We start from the raw sequence: 14,759 nt of genomic DNA on the forward strand, positions 1-14,759 counted from the left end.
TAACCTGCACTCCTCTGAGGCAAAAAAGCATAGGAGATGGAAGGGATTGAAGATGGACCGGGGGATTTGAATTTCAGAACAGGTCAAAATTCCAAAACCATGGACATTTTGGGAGAACTGAGATTGTAGACTTTTTTTCTTTTCTTTTTTTTTTTTTAAATATGATTTAGGAAAATAGTTTCCAGAATTTGGTAGTTCTGGGAAACAAATGAGATTGTGGCGAAAAGGAGATTAAAAGATGTATCTGAGCTGGGGAACTTGAATATTGTGAATTTCAGATGTTGGAAATTTGGGATTTTGCAATTTTGTCTTTTGAAAATGATCAAGTCTTGTCAGACGTTTGTGCCCTCTTTCCCCATGTTCCCTGGGAAGAAGGGTGGAGTGGGAAGGCCACTGGTTCTGTGCCACAGCACGTAAGATTTAGAATTCTACAGACTCTAGCTCTATACGTAGTGAGGACCCAGATTTAGAGAAACTGACCAATATTTATCTCCGCATTTGTGTGTGTGTCCAACTCTCTAGGCCAATAAACCAACAAGACAAATGAACTGTGCTCCACAGTGGGATGCCAGGTGCAATTATTTGCGTGGCTGGTGGGTCTGGTTATAAGGGACATGCTGACCTTGTCCCACAGGGATCCCTGGGAGCTGTAGCCCTATTCACCCTCTTAGGACAACAACTTCCAGCAATTGAGTAGGTGTGAGGGCTTGCTGACCCCAGGTAGTTTACTATAACTGTGGCAGCCACTAGGCGTAAGCTGACTTTGGTCTGACCTCCAGGCAGAAACATTCACCTTAGTCCAGTTCACACAGGCTATGGGGCAGAAGATCTTCATGTCCCAGAAAGGCCCTGCCTTAAATCAGGTACAACCCTTTCTCCAAATTGAAAGGAAACTGAGGTACAAAATGTGTGATGGCCGTAAGAGACATGACAAGCTTTCCTACTCCTATCCTCCCACTGGCGTCAACTCCTTGTCGTCCCTCCCCTTCCCTGTATTTTGTCTAGTGTTACGGAGGCATGGGCAAGTAAAATGAGCAAAACTGGTCAGGTGGTTGGGAGCTTTGAGGAACTGACCAGAATGGGCAACCACTAATCAGCTCTAGCAAGTTGCTGCAAAGGGGGGAACCAGGCCTGGTGGCAACTAGTTTTTTACATTTTTCAAGAGAAGTCAGAAATCCAAATTTCTTTGTGAAATATCCAATTTTTAAAAGTAACGAACTAATTCAAATTTAAAATTATGCCAACATCATGGGCCAAACAAAACACACCAGTTTGCAACCTCTGATATACACTATACAGTACTCCTGTTCCCATCTTCTCATATGATACTCAGACTAGGGGGAAGATACTATTATTATTATTATTATTTATTAAGATATTATTATTGTACAGATGTGGAAACTGAGACACAGTAGTTTAGTAGCTTGTCCAAAGTTTGAGCACGAAAGCTGGAACTTGAATGCAAATTTTTAAAGTGCACTTTTTTTCCCTATTACAAATGCACCCTTTTAGAAATAACCTTTTTTGTCCTAAAGATAACACTTATTTCAAAACATAATAAATTACAGAAAGGTAAAAACAAAGTAAAAATGACTACTAGTCCCAACATGCAAATGTAAGTACTATTAATTGGTATATTTCCTTACAGAAAAAAATTTCCCTATTTAGTCAACAAATGTCTAGCATATTAGGATATGTGCTAGGTGCTGGGGATATTACAGTGAACAGGACACAGTTCCTGCACTCATAAAGCTTACAGTCTAGTTCTTGTACTTTGCTCCATTATACTGGAACCTAGCTGTTGAAATCCAAAGGGGCTTCTTTAAGAAGTCAAAGAGTAAATAAGCTTATAGTGCATTTCTGGTGGGCTCAAGACCTCTGTCTGCCAAGTCCCACTTCTGCTCTCTCTCCAGAGTGGAAATGATGAGACTGGATTCCCAGTGAAGCAGTTAAGGGGCAGAGAGGAATAGGGCTTGAGAGTACAGCTGAACTCTCAATTCAGCCGGCGGAGGACTTGGATCTGGGCCCTCCATCCTCAAGGAAAGGGGTCGGCAGGGGGCAAGTGGTAAGTAGCGTCCAGGAAGATGACTAGGGTCCCGACGCTCGTGAAGATGATGAAGGTCCACAGGAAGAGGCGGTCCACTACCATGGCCACAAATTGCCAGTCTTCCTTCAACTGAGGGTAGGAAACTGTCCCTGAGCTCCAGACCCCCGGGAAGGTGGTCCCCAAGATCCCGTACCCCGCCCTAGTCCTACTCCAGCTCTGAGATAAGAAACAGGAGAGCGAAACTGAGGTCGGTGGGTAGGAGCAAAAAACCAGTCGGAAAGCAGGGGGCGGGACTAAATGAGGCAAACTTCCAACCAAAAATAAAACCGAGCGTTAGGGGCGGAGCCCAGGTTTTGCGGGTGGAGCCAAGGCCACCAAGGCCCTGCCTTGCTCACACTCACTGGACTTACCGCGTCGTGGTCCTCCTGTTCCTGCAGCTGTCGAGCGATGTAACTAATCGAGGATACGACCTCCCGTAGCTCGGGAGGCAGGCCCGCAGCCCGGTTTGGACCATCGATAAATCGCCGCAGATCCGGGGCAGATAGTTCAGGCTGAAACCTGATAGAGGCGGGACCGTTTGCTCACACCCGGGGCGGAAAGACACAGCCGCCGCCAGGGCTCTTAGGCCCCGCCTCAACACCCTGTCTCTTTTCAAAACCGGAGAGGGCCTTTCAGGCTCTCCTTGCCAGCTTTATGCAATTCCTCCCATTCCTCTATGTTTTAGTTCCCACCTTCCCGCAAAGTGGGCAGGAGAAGGGAAACTATAAATCCCATGATGCTCAACCACAGCATCTTTTGGGAGCTTAGGCCGCCTGCCTCCATAGAGTCTTCTGGGAACTGTAGTTGTCCCTCTCCTTATATGTGAGCGATGGGCAATAGGTACTACCTGTTAGGTTTGGGGAAGAGAAAATCACTCGGTGGCTTCCGGATGAAATATTCGTCTATTCCCCAACCCCAGCCACTTCCCCGAGAATCCCTGAGGGCTACAGGAAGTGGCTCCGGCATCTGGTCTCTCTCGGGTTTGGGCCTCTTCAGACCCAGGTACAGAGGGAGTTTGTGGATGAAGATCTGCAAAGAAGAGGCGTGATGGAGGGGGCTCTCATGCTTTTAGACCAAAAAGGAAGCAGCCAATCACCCCCAAGCCATATACCCATTACTGAGCATAGGTGTGTATGTTCCACAAAGATACACGGACAAGGAAATGCAACTACACAGACTTCAGCGCTCTTAAGTAGGTTGGGAGGCATCCTGACTGGAAAGGAAAGTTCTAAGGGCTCCTACCCTGATAGTAGCTAACACTGAGAATGTTTCCCTGGGACCCAGAATGAGCAGTACTGATGCAGAGAGTGTGGGATCTAGGAAATAGTAATGATGGTAGGGTAAAATTAATTGTGCAACATTTCAACACCTAACAGGCCTTGGCATTCCATCACTCTATGAGGAGTTGTATTTCTCCCTCAGGTCTATGAAAGGGAAAGTTGAAGTGGTGGGAGGGAGGAGTAATACCTGGACAAAAAAAACACAAATATTAAGATTGAGAGTTAACACAGGCTGGAGGAGGAAATTTTCTTACCTGGCGGACCCAAAGGGGCATTTGGTGGGTGTGGGGTGAGCGGTGGTGCAGGTTGAGGACCACGACGCTAAGGATGACTGAGAAGGTGACGAGGACCATGGTAAACATGAGGTACTTGACAATGATGGGGACAGACAGGGAGGTCTCAGGCACTTTGTCTGCCAGCAGCAGCAGGAACACAGTAAGGGTCAGCAGGGCAAAGATTGAGAGCCCCATCTTCTCTCCTTGGGGGGGTAGAGGAGAAGGCAGGAAGATTAGACTTTGCCAGAAGGCAACTCCATGGCATAATTGGGCCAGCCCACTCAAGGACAGGCTTTTGGAAGCGTCAGCTTCATGCAAATGACTCCTACATTTATACCTCCAGCCTGGACTTATTCCTCTAAACTCCAGGCTTATATCCACCTGCCTACCTAACCTCTCCACTTGAATGTCCAATAGACATCTGAAACTTAACATGTCTAAAACCTAATTCTCTCACCACCAACTCCTCTTATTTCATAAATAACAGCTCCATCTTTCCTGTGGCTCAGGCCAAAATCCTTTGAATCATTCTCACTCTCCTCTCTCTCTCATCCCATATCCAATTCATAGCAAACCCGATTGGGTCTACCGTCAAAATATATCCTGAAACTGATGACTTATCACATCTACCACTACCACTGGTACAAACCATCATTACTTCAGGTCTGAGTTATAAAGGCCTCTTCTTTGTTTCATTCTTTGCCCTACCCACCCTGTTCTCAACAGAGCAGCCAGATTGATCCTGTTAAAATGTGAATCTATTCCTGTCACTCCTCTTCTTAAAACCAGTGGCTTCCCATCTCCTTCAGCATAAAAGCCAGAGTCCTTATTATGGTCTACAAAGCCTTCCCAGTAGACTTCTGACTTCATCTCCTACTGTTTTTTCTCTTGCTCCCTTCATTCAGTTACATTGGCTATTTCCTGAATATGTAAGGCACAGTCCCACCTCAGGACCTTTGCATTCACTGTTAACCCCTGGTACTTTCTTTCTTTTCTTTTTTTCCCCTCCTGGTACTTTCTTCCCCCAGATATATGCCAGGGTCATTCTCTCACCTCCTTCAAGTCTGTGTTCCAATATTGATCAAATATTCCCCTTTCAATGAAGTATACACTGATCATCCCGTTTTTCTATTGCAACACCTATCCCTATTCTCATCCTCCCCAACACCTTTTCCTACTTTATTTTCCTCCTTACAACTTGTCCTCTTCTAACATACTATCTAATTTATTTATTTATTTATTATGTTTTTTGACTGTCTCCTACACTAGAATGTAAACTTCACAGAACTAGGGATTTTTGTCTCTTTTATTCACTGATATGTTCCCAGTGCCTTGCACATTATTGATGCTCAACAAGTATTTTACATGAACGAATGGACCAACCCCTGTCATGTTTACAGGAACTACACAGTAATTTAAAATATCTAAAACTGAAACAAAGTATATAAGGATATGCTAGGCGGCTGATTATTCCTGTGGCATACAACAGGCACTGCAAACTTCATGGAAAGTGTTGAGATAAATAACTTTTAAGCTCTCCTTTACGCGAGAGAACTGGTCTGGCCTGGGGGAATTGAGGAGGTCATTGTGGAGGTCACAGGGCAGATAGGGATCAGAGGATAAATAACAGGGCAGATAGGGGCTCTACTTTCGTCCTATGATATTTGGTTCCGAGATTTGCCTTGCTCCAGGAAGAAATAAAAGTTACATTTGGAAGTATGTTCTAGAGCTGCATCACACTCCTTCCCTAGATAGAAAGCAACTTGATTTCAGAGAGATGGAAAGCATGTTTTGAATACCAGAATTAAGGATATCAGTCTCTGAATCAGACTGGCACTAATCAGGGTTGGAATAGCAACTCCGCCTCTCTCTAACTGTGTATGTCAGGCAAATGACTTAAATTCTCTCAACCCCTTTATCCTGCTCTGTAAAATGGGAAGACAAATCAGTACTTATCTCACAGTTATTATAAAGATTAGAATTTAGTTAATCTATATAACATGTTAATTGTATTACAGGAACCGCTCAAATATAGCAAAGACAGTGCCAACTCTTACATAGAATTTACTGGGTACCAGGCATAGTTCTATTAACTCAGTTAATCCTCAAAATAATCCTATTCAGTGAGAACTATAATTGTCCCCATTTCCAGATTAGGAAACTGAGACACAATAGAGATTAAGGAATTTCCCCAAGGTTACTCTGTTACTATATTATGCTGCCTCCTAGAGAAATGTTGGCTATTATTTCAGAGGGAAAGAAGTGGGCAGCAGAGGAGAGGCAGAGCCTGAAGTTGGAGGGAAAATCTGGATCCAACCTGAGGTTGAAGAGAAAACCTGAGTGAAATTGCTGAAGCACAATCCATGATGTCTTGACTTGGCAGGAAAAACTTACCTGGATTAAGGGTGAAGAGGAAGAAGCTGAGCTATTTGTAAGGAGGGCTGGGGCCCCTTCCCCCCTTACCTGCATCTGGTGGCAGGTAGAAGACGAAGATGGCCAGGAGAGTAATGAGGATACATGGAGCAATGACATTGACCAGGTAGAAGAGAGGCTTCCGGCGAATGATGAGGTAGAAGGTGACTTCTTCACGCTGTCCTTCTCCCCTGCCCCTTGGGTCCATGGGAGGCTGGATTAGCCGAGAAGGTTTGTGGATAATTTCCCATTGGCCATTCTCTTGGGGGAGGAGTAAGAACAGAAGACAGGGACACAGATGTGAGACCTATCCTTATCGGTGCCGGATATGGCTTGCTCTGCCACATTGTAGATCAGAGGAGGCTGATGAGATAAGGGTCTAGCTATGGGCACTGAGCTGGACAGCCAATCTCTAATAAACTTCAAGAAGTCTCAATTTCCATATCTGTGAAATAAATGTAGATAGTCATACCTATCTTGCTGCCACCACAGAGTTGTACTGAGTATCGCTAATGGAGTGTATTTATCAGCCTGTTAGAAACTAGACATCATAAAGCCCATGGACGTGGGAGCCATGCCCACTCACCAATGAAGGTCCCTTCATGAATGTGCACTTCCTGACGCTCCTGCCCATCAGGACCCAAGCCAGTCTGCAGGCTGACCTCTGAGCTGTCATAGGTATAGGAACTGAACACCATGGTGCAGTTCTGCCAGTCAAAGGGGAAGTAGGTGACCTGGATGAAAGGAGGAGTCACTAGAGCTGACAGAAAACAGGTCAGGTCTGGGGGAGTTGGGGAGGTCATTGTGGAGGTCACAGGGCAGATAGAGGTTAGAGGATATGGGGCACCAGGGAGATGGGGACCACCAGAAGAGGTCACAGGGAAGTGGGGGATCACAGAGGTATTGGAAGGTTATTAGGAGAGATCATGGGCAATGGAGGGGAGTCACTGAGGAAGACTGGAAGTCAATGAAAGTGAACAGAGAAGATAAATCTCAAAAGAAAATCAGGAGGACAAGGGAGATGTGAGGGTCATGAGGATAATGGAGGAGGGATAGGCGTCAGGATGTCTGAGGAGGAGGGATTCTAAGTGCGCCTGGAGCTTCCCAGGCATAGCCCAGAGACCTGGATGCTACAGCTGCTGCGATAGATGCCCGGGGGCTGCCAGCGCACGGAGCCGTCTGAGGATACCACGACGTTAATGCTCAGAGCGACGTCAAAATTTCCGTCATTGCTGTAAGGGAAAGAATCTTCTCACCTGGGATCAGGCCCCGCCCCCCGGTGCCCCGCCCACCTCCCAGTCTTGGGAGGATCCTACTTATTTTGCAGCACCACGTCTGGTAGCCACACGGATTCGGCCGAAATACGGAGTGAATCGATTCCCTCGTGCTCCGCGGGGTTCCAGCTCAGCCTGTAGTCAGTCCACTCCTAGGGAAGCAGAGGCTGAGGGGCTGTCTGGGGCTGGAGGCTGGGAGAAGACTTGGAATGTCCCAAGAAAGCGGGCAGCCAGTGCAAGGTGGGGAGCACTTCAGGCATGGGCTATGGTTCTGGAGGCCGGGGCTTCTGATTCCGGCTTCACCTGCACTCGCTCAGACCCCATCAGCTAATTTCCCCTTCCCTCGCAACAGGCCCCAAATTTTTAGTCTGTAATAATGAGGACATTGCGCTAGCTAGCCTCTAAAACAGTGTTGATTTTCAAACTGCTATTTCCAACCCTGTAGTGGGTCCGGAATCAAATTAGTGGCTCCAAACCAGTGTTTTAAATATTAAAATGAAAAATGCATGAAGTGCTGTGCCAACATAGATGGACATTGATAGAGGGTATTATGCCTAGTGAAATAAGTAAGACAGAGAAAGACAAATGCCATGATTTCTTTCACTTATATGTGGAATCTAAAAACAATATAAATGAACAAACCTGAAACAAACTTATAGATACAGACAACAAACTGGTGGTTGACAGATGTGAGGGGAGTTGGGCGGCTGGGTGGAAAAGGTGAAGGGAATAAGAAGTACAAATTGATAGTTACAAAATAGTCCTGGGGATGCAAAATACAGCATAAAGACTATAGTCAATAATAGTGTAATACCTATGTATGGTGCCAGGTGTGTACCAGACCTATAGGGGGGTTACTTGGTAAATCATATAAATGTCTAACCACTATGCAGTATACTTGAAACTAATATAAAATAATATTGATTGCCAACTGTAATTGCAAAATTAAAAATAAATAAATGAAAGAAAAATGCATGAAGATGTATGAAGTGCAACTCCCGGAGTAGAGATAGGTACTGTTTCTTGAAGCTTCTCTTTCAGTTATAAACGTGTTTTTGAGATTGTGATGCAAAAAAAATTCTTTACTGGGCCAGACATTACAGGAAACTGTAAAGGCAATGGGACGCCATTTCCCATCCCGTGGGGTCTCCGTACCAGGTCTAAGTACACCTTTGTGCTCATCTCCTCATCCTTCTCGTTCTAGAAGGGAAAAGTTTAAAAAGTAGAGGTGATGTCAGTGGAGAGAAATGAGGTGGACCGGTGGGTCAAACTCTCCCTGAAAATTACCCTCGTTTTCTGAGTCCCACTCTCTTGTGCCCAAGCCCCGCCTTTATCTCAGAAACTTCCTGCGGTCTGTGGTGCCAGGCAATTCCTCTACCAGTCCCATCCCAGGCGGGCCCTCTGCTTGGCATAGTCCTGGGCCCCACCTACAGCTTGTAATTCACCCAACCCTGAATCTCCGCCCGCTGTTGTTGATTGACGCTGTCCAACAACAAGCTCCGCCCCAGCCCGTGACCCCGCCCCAAGGCCCCCACTACAGTCAGTCCATCAGCCCCAGCTCCACTTCAATATGCGTCCACAGGCCCGTCCATCACCCTACCCGGCTCTACCCAAGGCCTGTCCAGCAGCCACGCCCACAGCTTGTCCATTGGTCCGATTTCGACCCAATCTCTGCTAACGGCCGGTCCATCTCTCAGACTGGTCCTGCCCCGGCCTTCCATCTGTCCTGCCCTATCTAAAGCCACGCCCCCCAGCCCGCCAGTGAGCCTGACCTCAGGGCCCCGCGTGCGCCCTCACCAGGCTGATGAGTTGCGCCAGGCTGAGACCAATGCTGACCCCGACGCGGTCTCCCACGTTCCGCGCCGGCCTCACCGAGCTATCATAGCCCGAGAAAAGTTTCTCGCGGAGCCGGCCTTCCGCCTCCGAGCCGCGGGCGCCTGGAGGAGGAGAGCACTAAGTGAAGCCAGGGTACCCGGCCACGACCTCTAGCCTTGTCACTGGCCCTGTGAGGCCCAGACTTACCCGGGGTGAGCGACGCCCCCAGCGCCCCCAGCAACAGCAGCACCCCTGGGATCATAGACCCGCCGCGTCGCTCAAGTGTGTTCTCTCGGTGAGCCGCCGGGACAGCCAGTGCAGGGGAAGTGACGAGGCGCCCAAGAATGTGCACCTGTTGTTGGGGGCAGCCGCCAGCCCACCGCCCCGCCCCTGGGACTTGGTCCCGCCCCAAGCAACTGCCAGTGCCCGCCACCCACAGATGACAGACAACATATCAGTTGTATAAATCTTCTTTAATTGAGAATGCATGGAGTGGAAACTGGGTCTCCTGGGAGCAGAGCCAGGAGATGGGTAGAGACTGAGCGGGGTCTGTGCGGGTGAGGGGAGCATCAAACCCTCTTGCAACAAGCCAGAAGTAGAAAAAGCCTGAGGAAAAATGACCTACCTCTGAGCCCTAGCCCCTTCCTTTAGGGCCTCCTCAGTCTACCCTGCCCAGGTCTGATCTTTCCTAGGCCCTAGCTCTCCACATTTTTCAGAAGAATCTAATCAGGTCCTTTTTGGGTACCTAAAACCCAGCTGAGGTTATAAGATTTAAGGTAAAGCAAGTGACCTAGGGGAGAGCAGTGGGATTTATTGCTGAATTGGGGTCTCCTCACTGGGGGTGAAGGGGTCAAGGCTATGTCCCATTTGTCCTTTTTATTCTAGACTCAGTACCCTAAAGACCTCAGCTTTAAAGGGGACCTGAAAGGAATTCCTGCTGAGGTAGCTAAGTGTTCACGTCCCCCCAACCCAAGCACAGGTCCAATCATGCCATTCTTTTGGTCCCTTCCCCATCCCAGCTTCCCCATTATGAGCCAAGGATTCCTTCTAAAACTCCTGTGCCCTTCTTCAGACTGTTTCACTGGCAGGACCCCAGCTGAGTTGCAGGAGCTAGAAACTACATGTAAAAATAAGGTTAGCATTCTATAGGAAGAATAAGATTTTTAGAAAATTATCTGAGAAAAACAAGTAGTTCTTGATTCATCCAGAACTTAGTTCTTTATGAATCATAGCTGGGTCCTTTCCAGAGCTCATCCTTAATAGGTATCACTAGAGAAAGTGGGAGAATGGGTCTAGAATTTACTCTAGAGCAATAATATGGCTATACAGGGCCCAGTTCCTTCCCTGGAGGGAAGGTCTGAGAGTCGTGGTCTACTTGTATGTCCTAGAGCTGAGATTCAGAAGGAAGTATGGCTCCATATGTGTCTAGAACACCATGCTCTAGAATTGGGTGTCTCTGGGATAAAAAAGTTAGTATGTGGTGATCAGAGACTGGTCCCAGTTCAGGCCAAGGCCAAGAGCTAGACAGGGCTCAAATCCAGCCTTTCTCTACTTGGAAACCAGGGGTCCATCTGGGTCAAAGAAGCCTGATGGATCCAGAACAGAGCCTGGCAGCATGCCTGCATTCCAGCACAGAGCCTTAATGCAGAAAAAGCTCTGGCTGGGGTGCCTGGTGTTCCAGAACCCGTCTAGAACAAGGCAGAAGGTGGAGTAAGGAAAGAAGGAAACTAATCCTGAGCTCCAGTGGACCTATAAATCTATGGCTCAGTGGCAATGAAAAAGGCATAGGGCGCTAGGAACTGGTTGACCCTAGGGTGGGGAGTATTTGTGTCCTGCTTCTGTCAGTTTGGGAACCCGCAGAGCCACCTCAGGAAAAGACTTTGGAGGTGTGTGAGTGTAGAAGGAAAGAAGTGATCAGCCAGGACCATTTTTAAACATCCACCTCTTTGACCTCCCTCTTGAGTCCAAGTATCTAAGGGTCTTAGCAGTTCCTAGGGTCCCTCAGGATAGAGCACCTGGTGGGACCTGGCTGTTCAGTGCATGAGTATGGCAGCTGGGGTGAGAGCAGGGCCAGGAGCAGGGCTGGGAGACAGGCTGTGGCGGTCGCTGGCTCAATGCAAGTGCAGGAGCCTCCAGTCCAAACTCTACATTTCAGGGGGCAGGGGGACTGGAAGGGGAGGTCTCAGGGACACTGTGGAGAGAAGGCTCCCGGTACATGGCCACTGTGAAGGGGAAAGAGAGGAGCAGGAAGGAGAGTTAGGTAGAGAGAGACCTAGGGAGAATCAGAGCACTGAAAGGGCTCCCTTCTCTACACTCATCCTCTGGGAACCCCAACCCACAGGAGGAGAGCTCCCCAAACCCCCAAAGGCCAAAACCTTCCTGGCTTGACCTCTCATAACAGGTATACTCTTTATACTTGTAGCCCCTGAGCTGTGTGTCACTAACTGTCCATGTCAAGATCAATACCCTCCCATGTGGCCCCCATTTTCTTCAGTCTATACTCACCCTCCAGAAGCTTGGGCACAAAGTGGGCGGCTGCCTTGGTCTTCTTGACTCTATTTCCTTTCATGACTCGGCCCTCCTTGTCCAAGCCTAGGTACCAGGCCCGGCCAGAACGGCGCTGACGGTAGAGTGCAGAGGCATACAGGACATAGTAATTCTCAAAGACGCACTCCTTAAAGCGACACTCAGCTGTGAAATGTGGCTGAGGAGACAAAGACCCAGAAAGGCAAACACAGACAGAGAGACAAATAGACACATCACTGGACAGAAGGGAGCCCTGAGAAGAACAAGCCAGGATATAATCCATACATTTCAGGCTGGAGGGCCAACTTCTGAGTCCATGCAGGAATTGAGAGAAAAGGAGGAAAAGGAAGAGTCTTGTAGGCCCCTGAGGGTTAGGAACCAGACATTTGGGGTCCTAGAGTAAGAAGATACCTTCTCTCCACTCTATTCCCAACCTCTCACCATCCCCTATCCTAAATGACTCTGGGGAAGTGAGTAATCACAACTCTGGAGGAGGTAGGATGAGAAATGGGAACCCTAAACGGATGAAAAGAGTTGGAGAGAGTTGGACATTCAAAGAGCCTGGGGGCGTCTGGAAGGCTGCATGAAGAGTAAGGATTAGAGGGACCCTAGAGGAGGTACTCTGGAGTGGGCAGTAATGACAGGACAACAGCAAGAGCTGGAGGAGGATTCCTGAGCTGCAAAATATCTGTAGTTGAGAAAGTTGTAGCTGGGGCAGTCCCCAAAGCCGAGGCCACTCTGCTTCATTATCTCACCGAGCTGTAGAGCAGCCCCTCGGCATTCATGGCCATGTAGTGACCCAGCTTGGCACTCTGGATGGTGACCACACGGAGCCCCACGGGGATCAGATTGAAGTGGGCTGGGGGTGGAGAGAGGGAGTGTCAGTGCCCTAGGCCTTGAACACCCATCTGAGCTCCCCCCATCCCAGCTCCACTTCCTCCCTTGGAACTTAAAAAGCCAAACTGAAAATAACAGAACCTGAAGCAAGAATAGGATTTGTCATCTAACCCCTCTCCCCCTTCCCACCCAGCTGCTGGCTTCCCCTCTCACTGAAAGAGCTGGTGTCCTCTGGGGTGCCCTGGATGCTCCCATCGGGATTTGCCTGGAGGTAGAAACCCTGGCGGCAGAACAGTTTTGTGACGATGCCTTTGAGCTGAGGCTCTGGAGAGAGAGAGAGAGAGATTAATCTTTGGAAATGACATCTCTGGTCCCAGAAACAGTCCTACACTTGATGGGATCAGAGGAAAGAGAGTGGAGGGAAAGAATAGAGTCCCTGGGCCCCACCTCTCTGACCTTCCAAGCAAACTCTCTCTCACCTCTTTTTGACTCCTGAGGAAGCTGGGGTGTGGGTCCCTTCTGCTTCCTCTAACCACCAGCTTTCTAATTTATTTAAATTTATTTAAATGGATTAATTCCTACTCTACAGCTCAACCAGAAGTGGGGGAGGGCAGAGAAGGGGAAGAGGAAGAGGAGAGATCCATGAAAAGGCAGAGGACACAGGGAGAACAGGCAGGGCTGCTGAAAGGGCAGTGTGTTTGTGAATGTGGGGGCCAGCAAGGTGACCAGAGGGTAGGGGCGTCCCCTCAAGAGTGGGGGTGGGACTGGGCCTGACGCTGACTCAGCACCTGCTGCTGCGGCTGCGGCTCGGTTGGCGCGGGCCTCGCCTTGGCCCAGCGCCGGCCTGTCTGACACTGACCCATCTGTCAGTCTGTCTGTCAGTCTGCTGGCTCGGGGGCCCAGCCCTTCCTGAGGTTCAGCCTCTCCCCTTCTGGCAGGTAACCTCCTGGGGTGGGGGACATTCGGTACCAAATCAAGGAAATGGGGGGAGGGGCGGGGGAGATGGCGGGCAGGCTGAGTCACGTGGGGGCCCGGTTCCACTCAAAGGGTGGGCTGTGGGCCATACCACTGTGGCGGGCCCGCTGCGGGGGGCGGAGGGCGCAAGGGGGCTACCCCTAGGGAAGTTGGGAGCTGGGCCAGAGGGACTCTCTGCCTGTCGTACCTGGACGGGGATCACACGCAAACCTTCACAACTCCCCTTCCCGGTCGCTTGCTCTCGGCCGACTTCCCTGTACCCCCTTGTAGGTGGTACGACCCCCCAGTCTCAGTGCAGGTCTCCCACCAGCCTTGCACTGTCTGAGTTCCTCGCAGCAGAGGGTCCCCTGAGCTCGTGGGACCTGATTTCGGAGTCGCGTGGAGGGTAACGGAGGGGGTGCCCAGCTCCCCTCTTGAAGCTCAGGTCACGGGAGGAGGGCGCACAAGAGGGGCGGGCTGGCGAGGTAGCTGCAAGGACACCCGCGGGAGAGCTGGGGGGGTTGGCGCCGAGCCAGGCAAGCTCCGCCAGGAGTAACCGAGCCAAGGCGTGGAGGAGCGGGAGAACTGGGGCGGGGTCGGGGCTGCCGTAGCCGCAGAAACCCTCGGGGTGACCCAAGCGTCCGGAACCCCCAGGCCCCTCGGCTCGGGATTGAAAGAATCGCGAGAGCCCGCACGTAGGCAAAGGACGATGGGGGTGGGGACCCTGTGGTGGGTGGGGGGCGCGAACCGGAGCTGCGAGGCTTGGGGCCCCAGACTTAGCCCTCAAGCCTTCCCTTTGCATTCGAAATCAAGGAGACTCGGGGTTATGGGCAAAACGTAAGGGAAACTGAGGCATAGACTGGCAGAGACTTTGTTGCCCTGGCCCATCCCCTTTCACTTTCCGGGAGCCCCCTTGAGTCGGGCCCCACTCTTCAGAGCCCCTCACCTCAACCTCCCAGGCGGAAACCCCAGTCCCGGAGACCCCGCCCCAGCCACTCACCCAGGCCGCGGTCCGGCCGCGCGGGCCGTCTCCCACACAGTCGCACCTTGGATAGCAGGATAAGGAGCTGTTTCTGGCAAAGGGACTTGGTGCCGCGGGGACACACGCGCCGCTGCGCGGACACGGGCCGGCTGCCCCCAGGCTCGCGGACCTCCCGCTTCTGCCGGATCAGGCTGCTGGCCAGCGCCGCCATGGCGCCCCGGGAGGAGACACCCCCAAACCGGCAGGCGCTCGGAGCACACTGTGCTCCCCCAGAGAAGCCCGCTTACCACGGCATGGTCTTGACGCTTTCCCAAGACT

General features: G+C 50.2%; 2 protein-coding genes across 3 annotated transcripts; both read right to left on the reverse strand.

The window, feature by feature from the left end:
- Positions 1–113: 113 nt before the first annotated feature.
- Positions 114–9,471, reverse strand: CHRNB1 (cholinergic receptor nicotinic beta 1 subunit). Of its 2 annotated transcripts, none has more exons than XM_033089803.1 (11): positions 9,350–9,471; positions 9,125–9,264; positions 8,483–8,527; positions 7,370–7,479; positions 7,177–7,285; positions 6,640–6,787; positions 6,105–6,314; positions 3,621–3,844; positions 2,934–3,115; positions 2,458–2,605; positions 114–2,176 (listed from the first exon to the last, which is right to left on the reverse strand). In XM_033089803.1, the coding sequence occupies exons 1-11, from the start codon at positions 9,402–9,404 to the stop codon at positions 2,036–2,038; spliced, it is 1,512 nt and encodes a 503-aa protein (XP_032945694.1). In that variant the 5' UTR covers positions 9,405–9,471; the 3' UTR covers positions 114–2,035. The 2 variants fall into 2 exon arrangements, with proteins under 2 accessions (XP_032945694.1, XP_032945695.1); XM_033089804.1 differs by having other exon boundaries at positions 2,052–2,190.
- Positions 9,472–9,605: 134 nt separating this feature from the next.
- On the reverse strand, positions 9,606–14,759 carry FGF11 (fibroblast growth factor 11). The gene is made up of 5 exons (XM_033091027.1): positions 14,460–14,759; positions 12,719–12,829; positions 12,424–12,527; positions 11,648–11,846; positions 9,606–11,364 (listed from the first exon to the last, which is right to left on the reverse strand). The coding sequence occupies exons 1-5, from the start codon at positions 14,650–14,652 to the stop codon at positions 11,294–11,296; spliced, it is 678 nt and encodes a 225-aa protein (XP_032946918.1). The 5' UTR covers positions 14,653–14,759; the 3' UTR covers positions 9,606–11,293.

This window comes from Rhinolophus ferrumequinum, chromosome 21 (assembly GCF_004115265.2).
Source record: "Rhinolophus ferrumequinum isolate MPI-CBG mRhiFer1 chromosome 21, mRhiFer1_v1.p, whole genome shotgun sequence".
Taxonomy (NCBI): domain Eukaryota; kingdom Metazoa; phylum Chordata; class Mammalia; order Chiroptera; family Rhinolophidae; genus Rhinolophus; species Rhinolophus ferrumequinum.

Bases quoted from the DNA above. Each gene is read 5' to 3' on its own strand.
- FGF11 (XM_033091027.1), bottom strand. From the start codon at position 14,652: ATGGCGGCGCTGGCCAGCAGCCTGATCCGGCAGAAGCGGGAGGTCCGC. The intron at 12,830-14,459 runs GTGAGTGGCTGG...CTCTCTCTCCAG, and splicing joins GCGGCCGGACCGCGGCCTGG to AGCCTCAGCTCAAAGGCATC. The intron at 11,847-12,423 runs GTGAGATAATGA...TTGTCTCCTCAG, and splicing joins AGGGGCTGCTCTACAGCTCG to CCACATTTCACAGCTGAGTG.
- CHRNB1 (XM_033089803.1), bottom strand. From the start codon at position 9,404: ATGATCCCAGGGGTGCTGCTGTTGCTGGGGGCGCTGGGGGCGTCGCTC. The intron at 8,528-9,124 runs GTGAGGGCGCAC...TTTCCCTTCTAG, and splicing joins TGGCGCAACTCATCAGCCTG to AACGAGAAGGATGAGGAGAT. The intron at 3,116-3,620 runs GTAAGAAAATTT...TCTTCTTTGCAG, and splicing joins TGCCCCTTTGGGTCCGCCAG to ATCTTCATCCACAAACTCCC.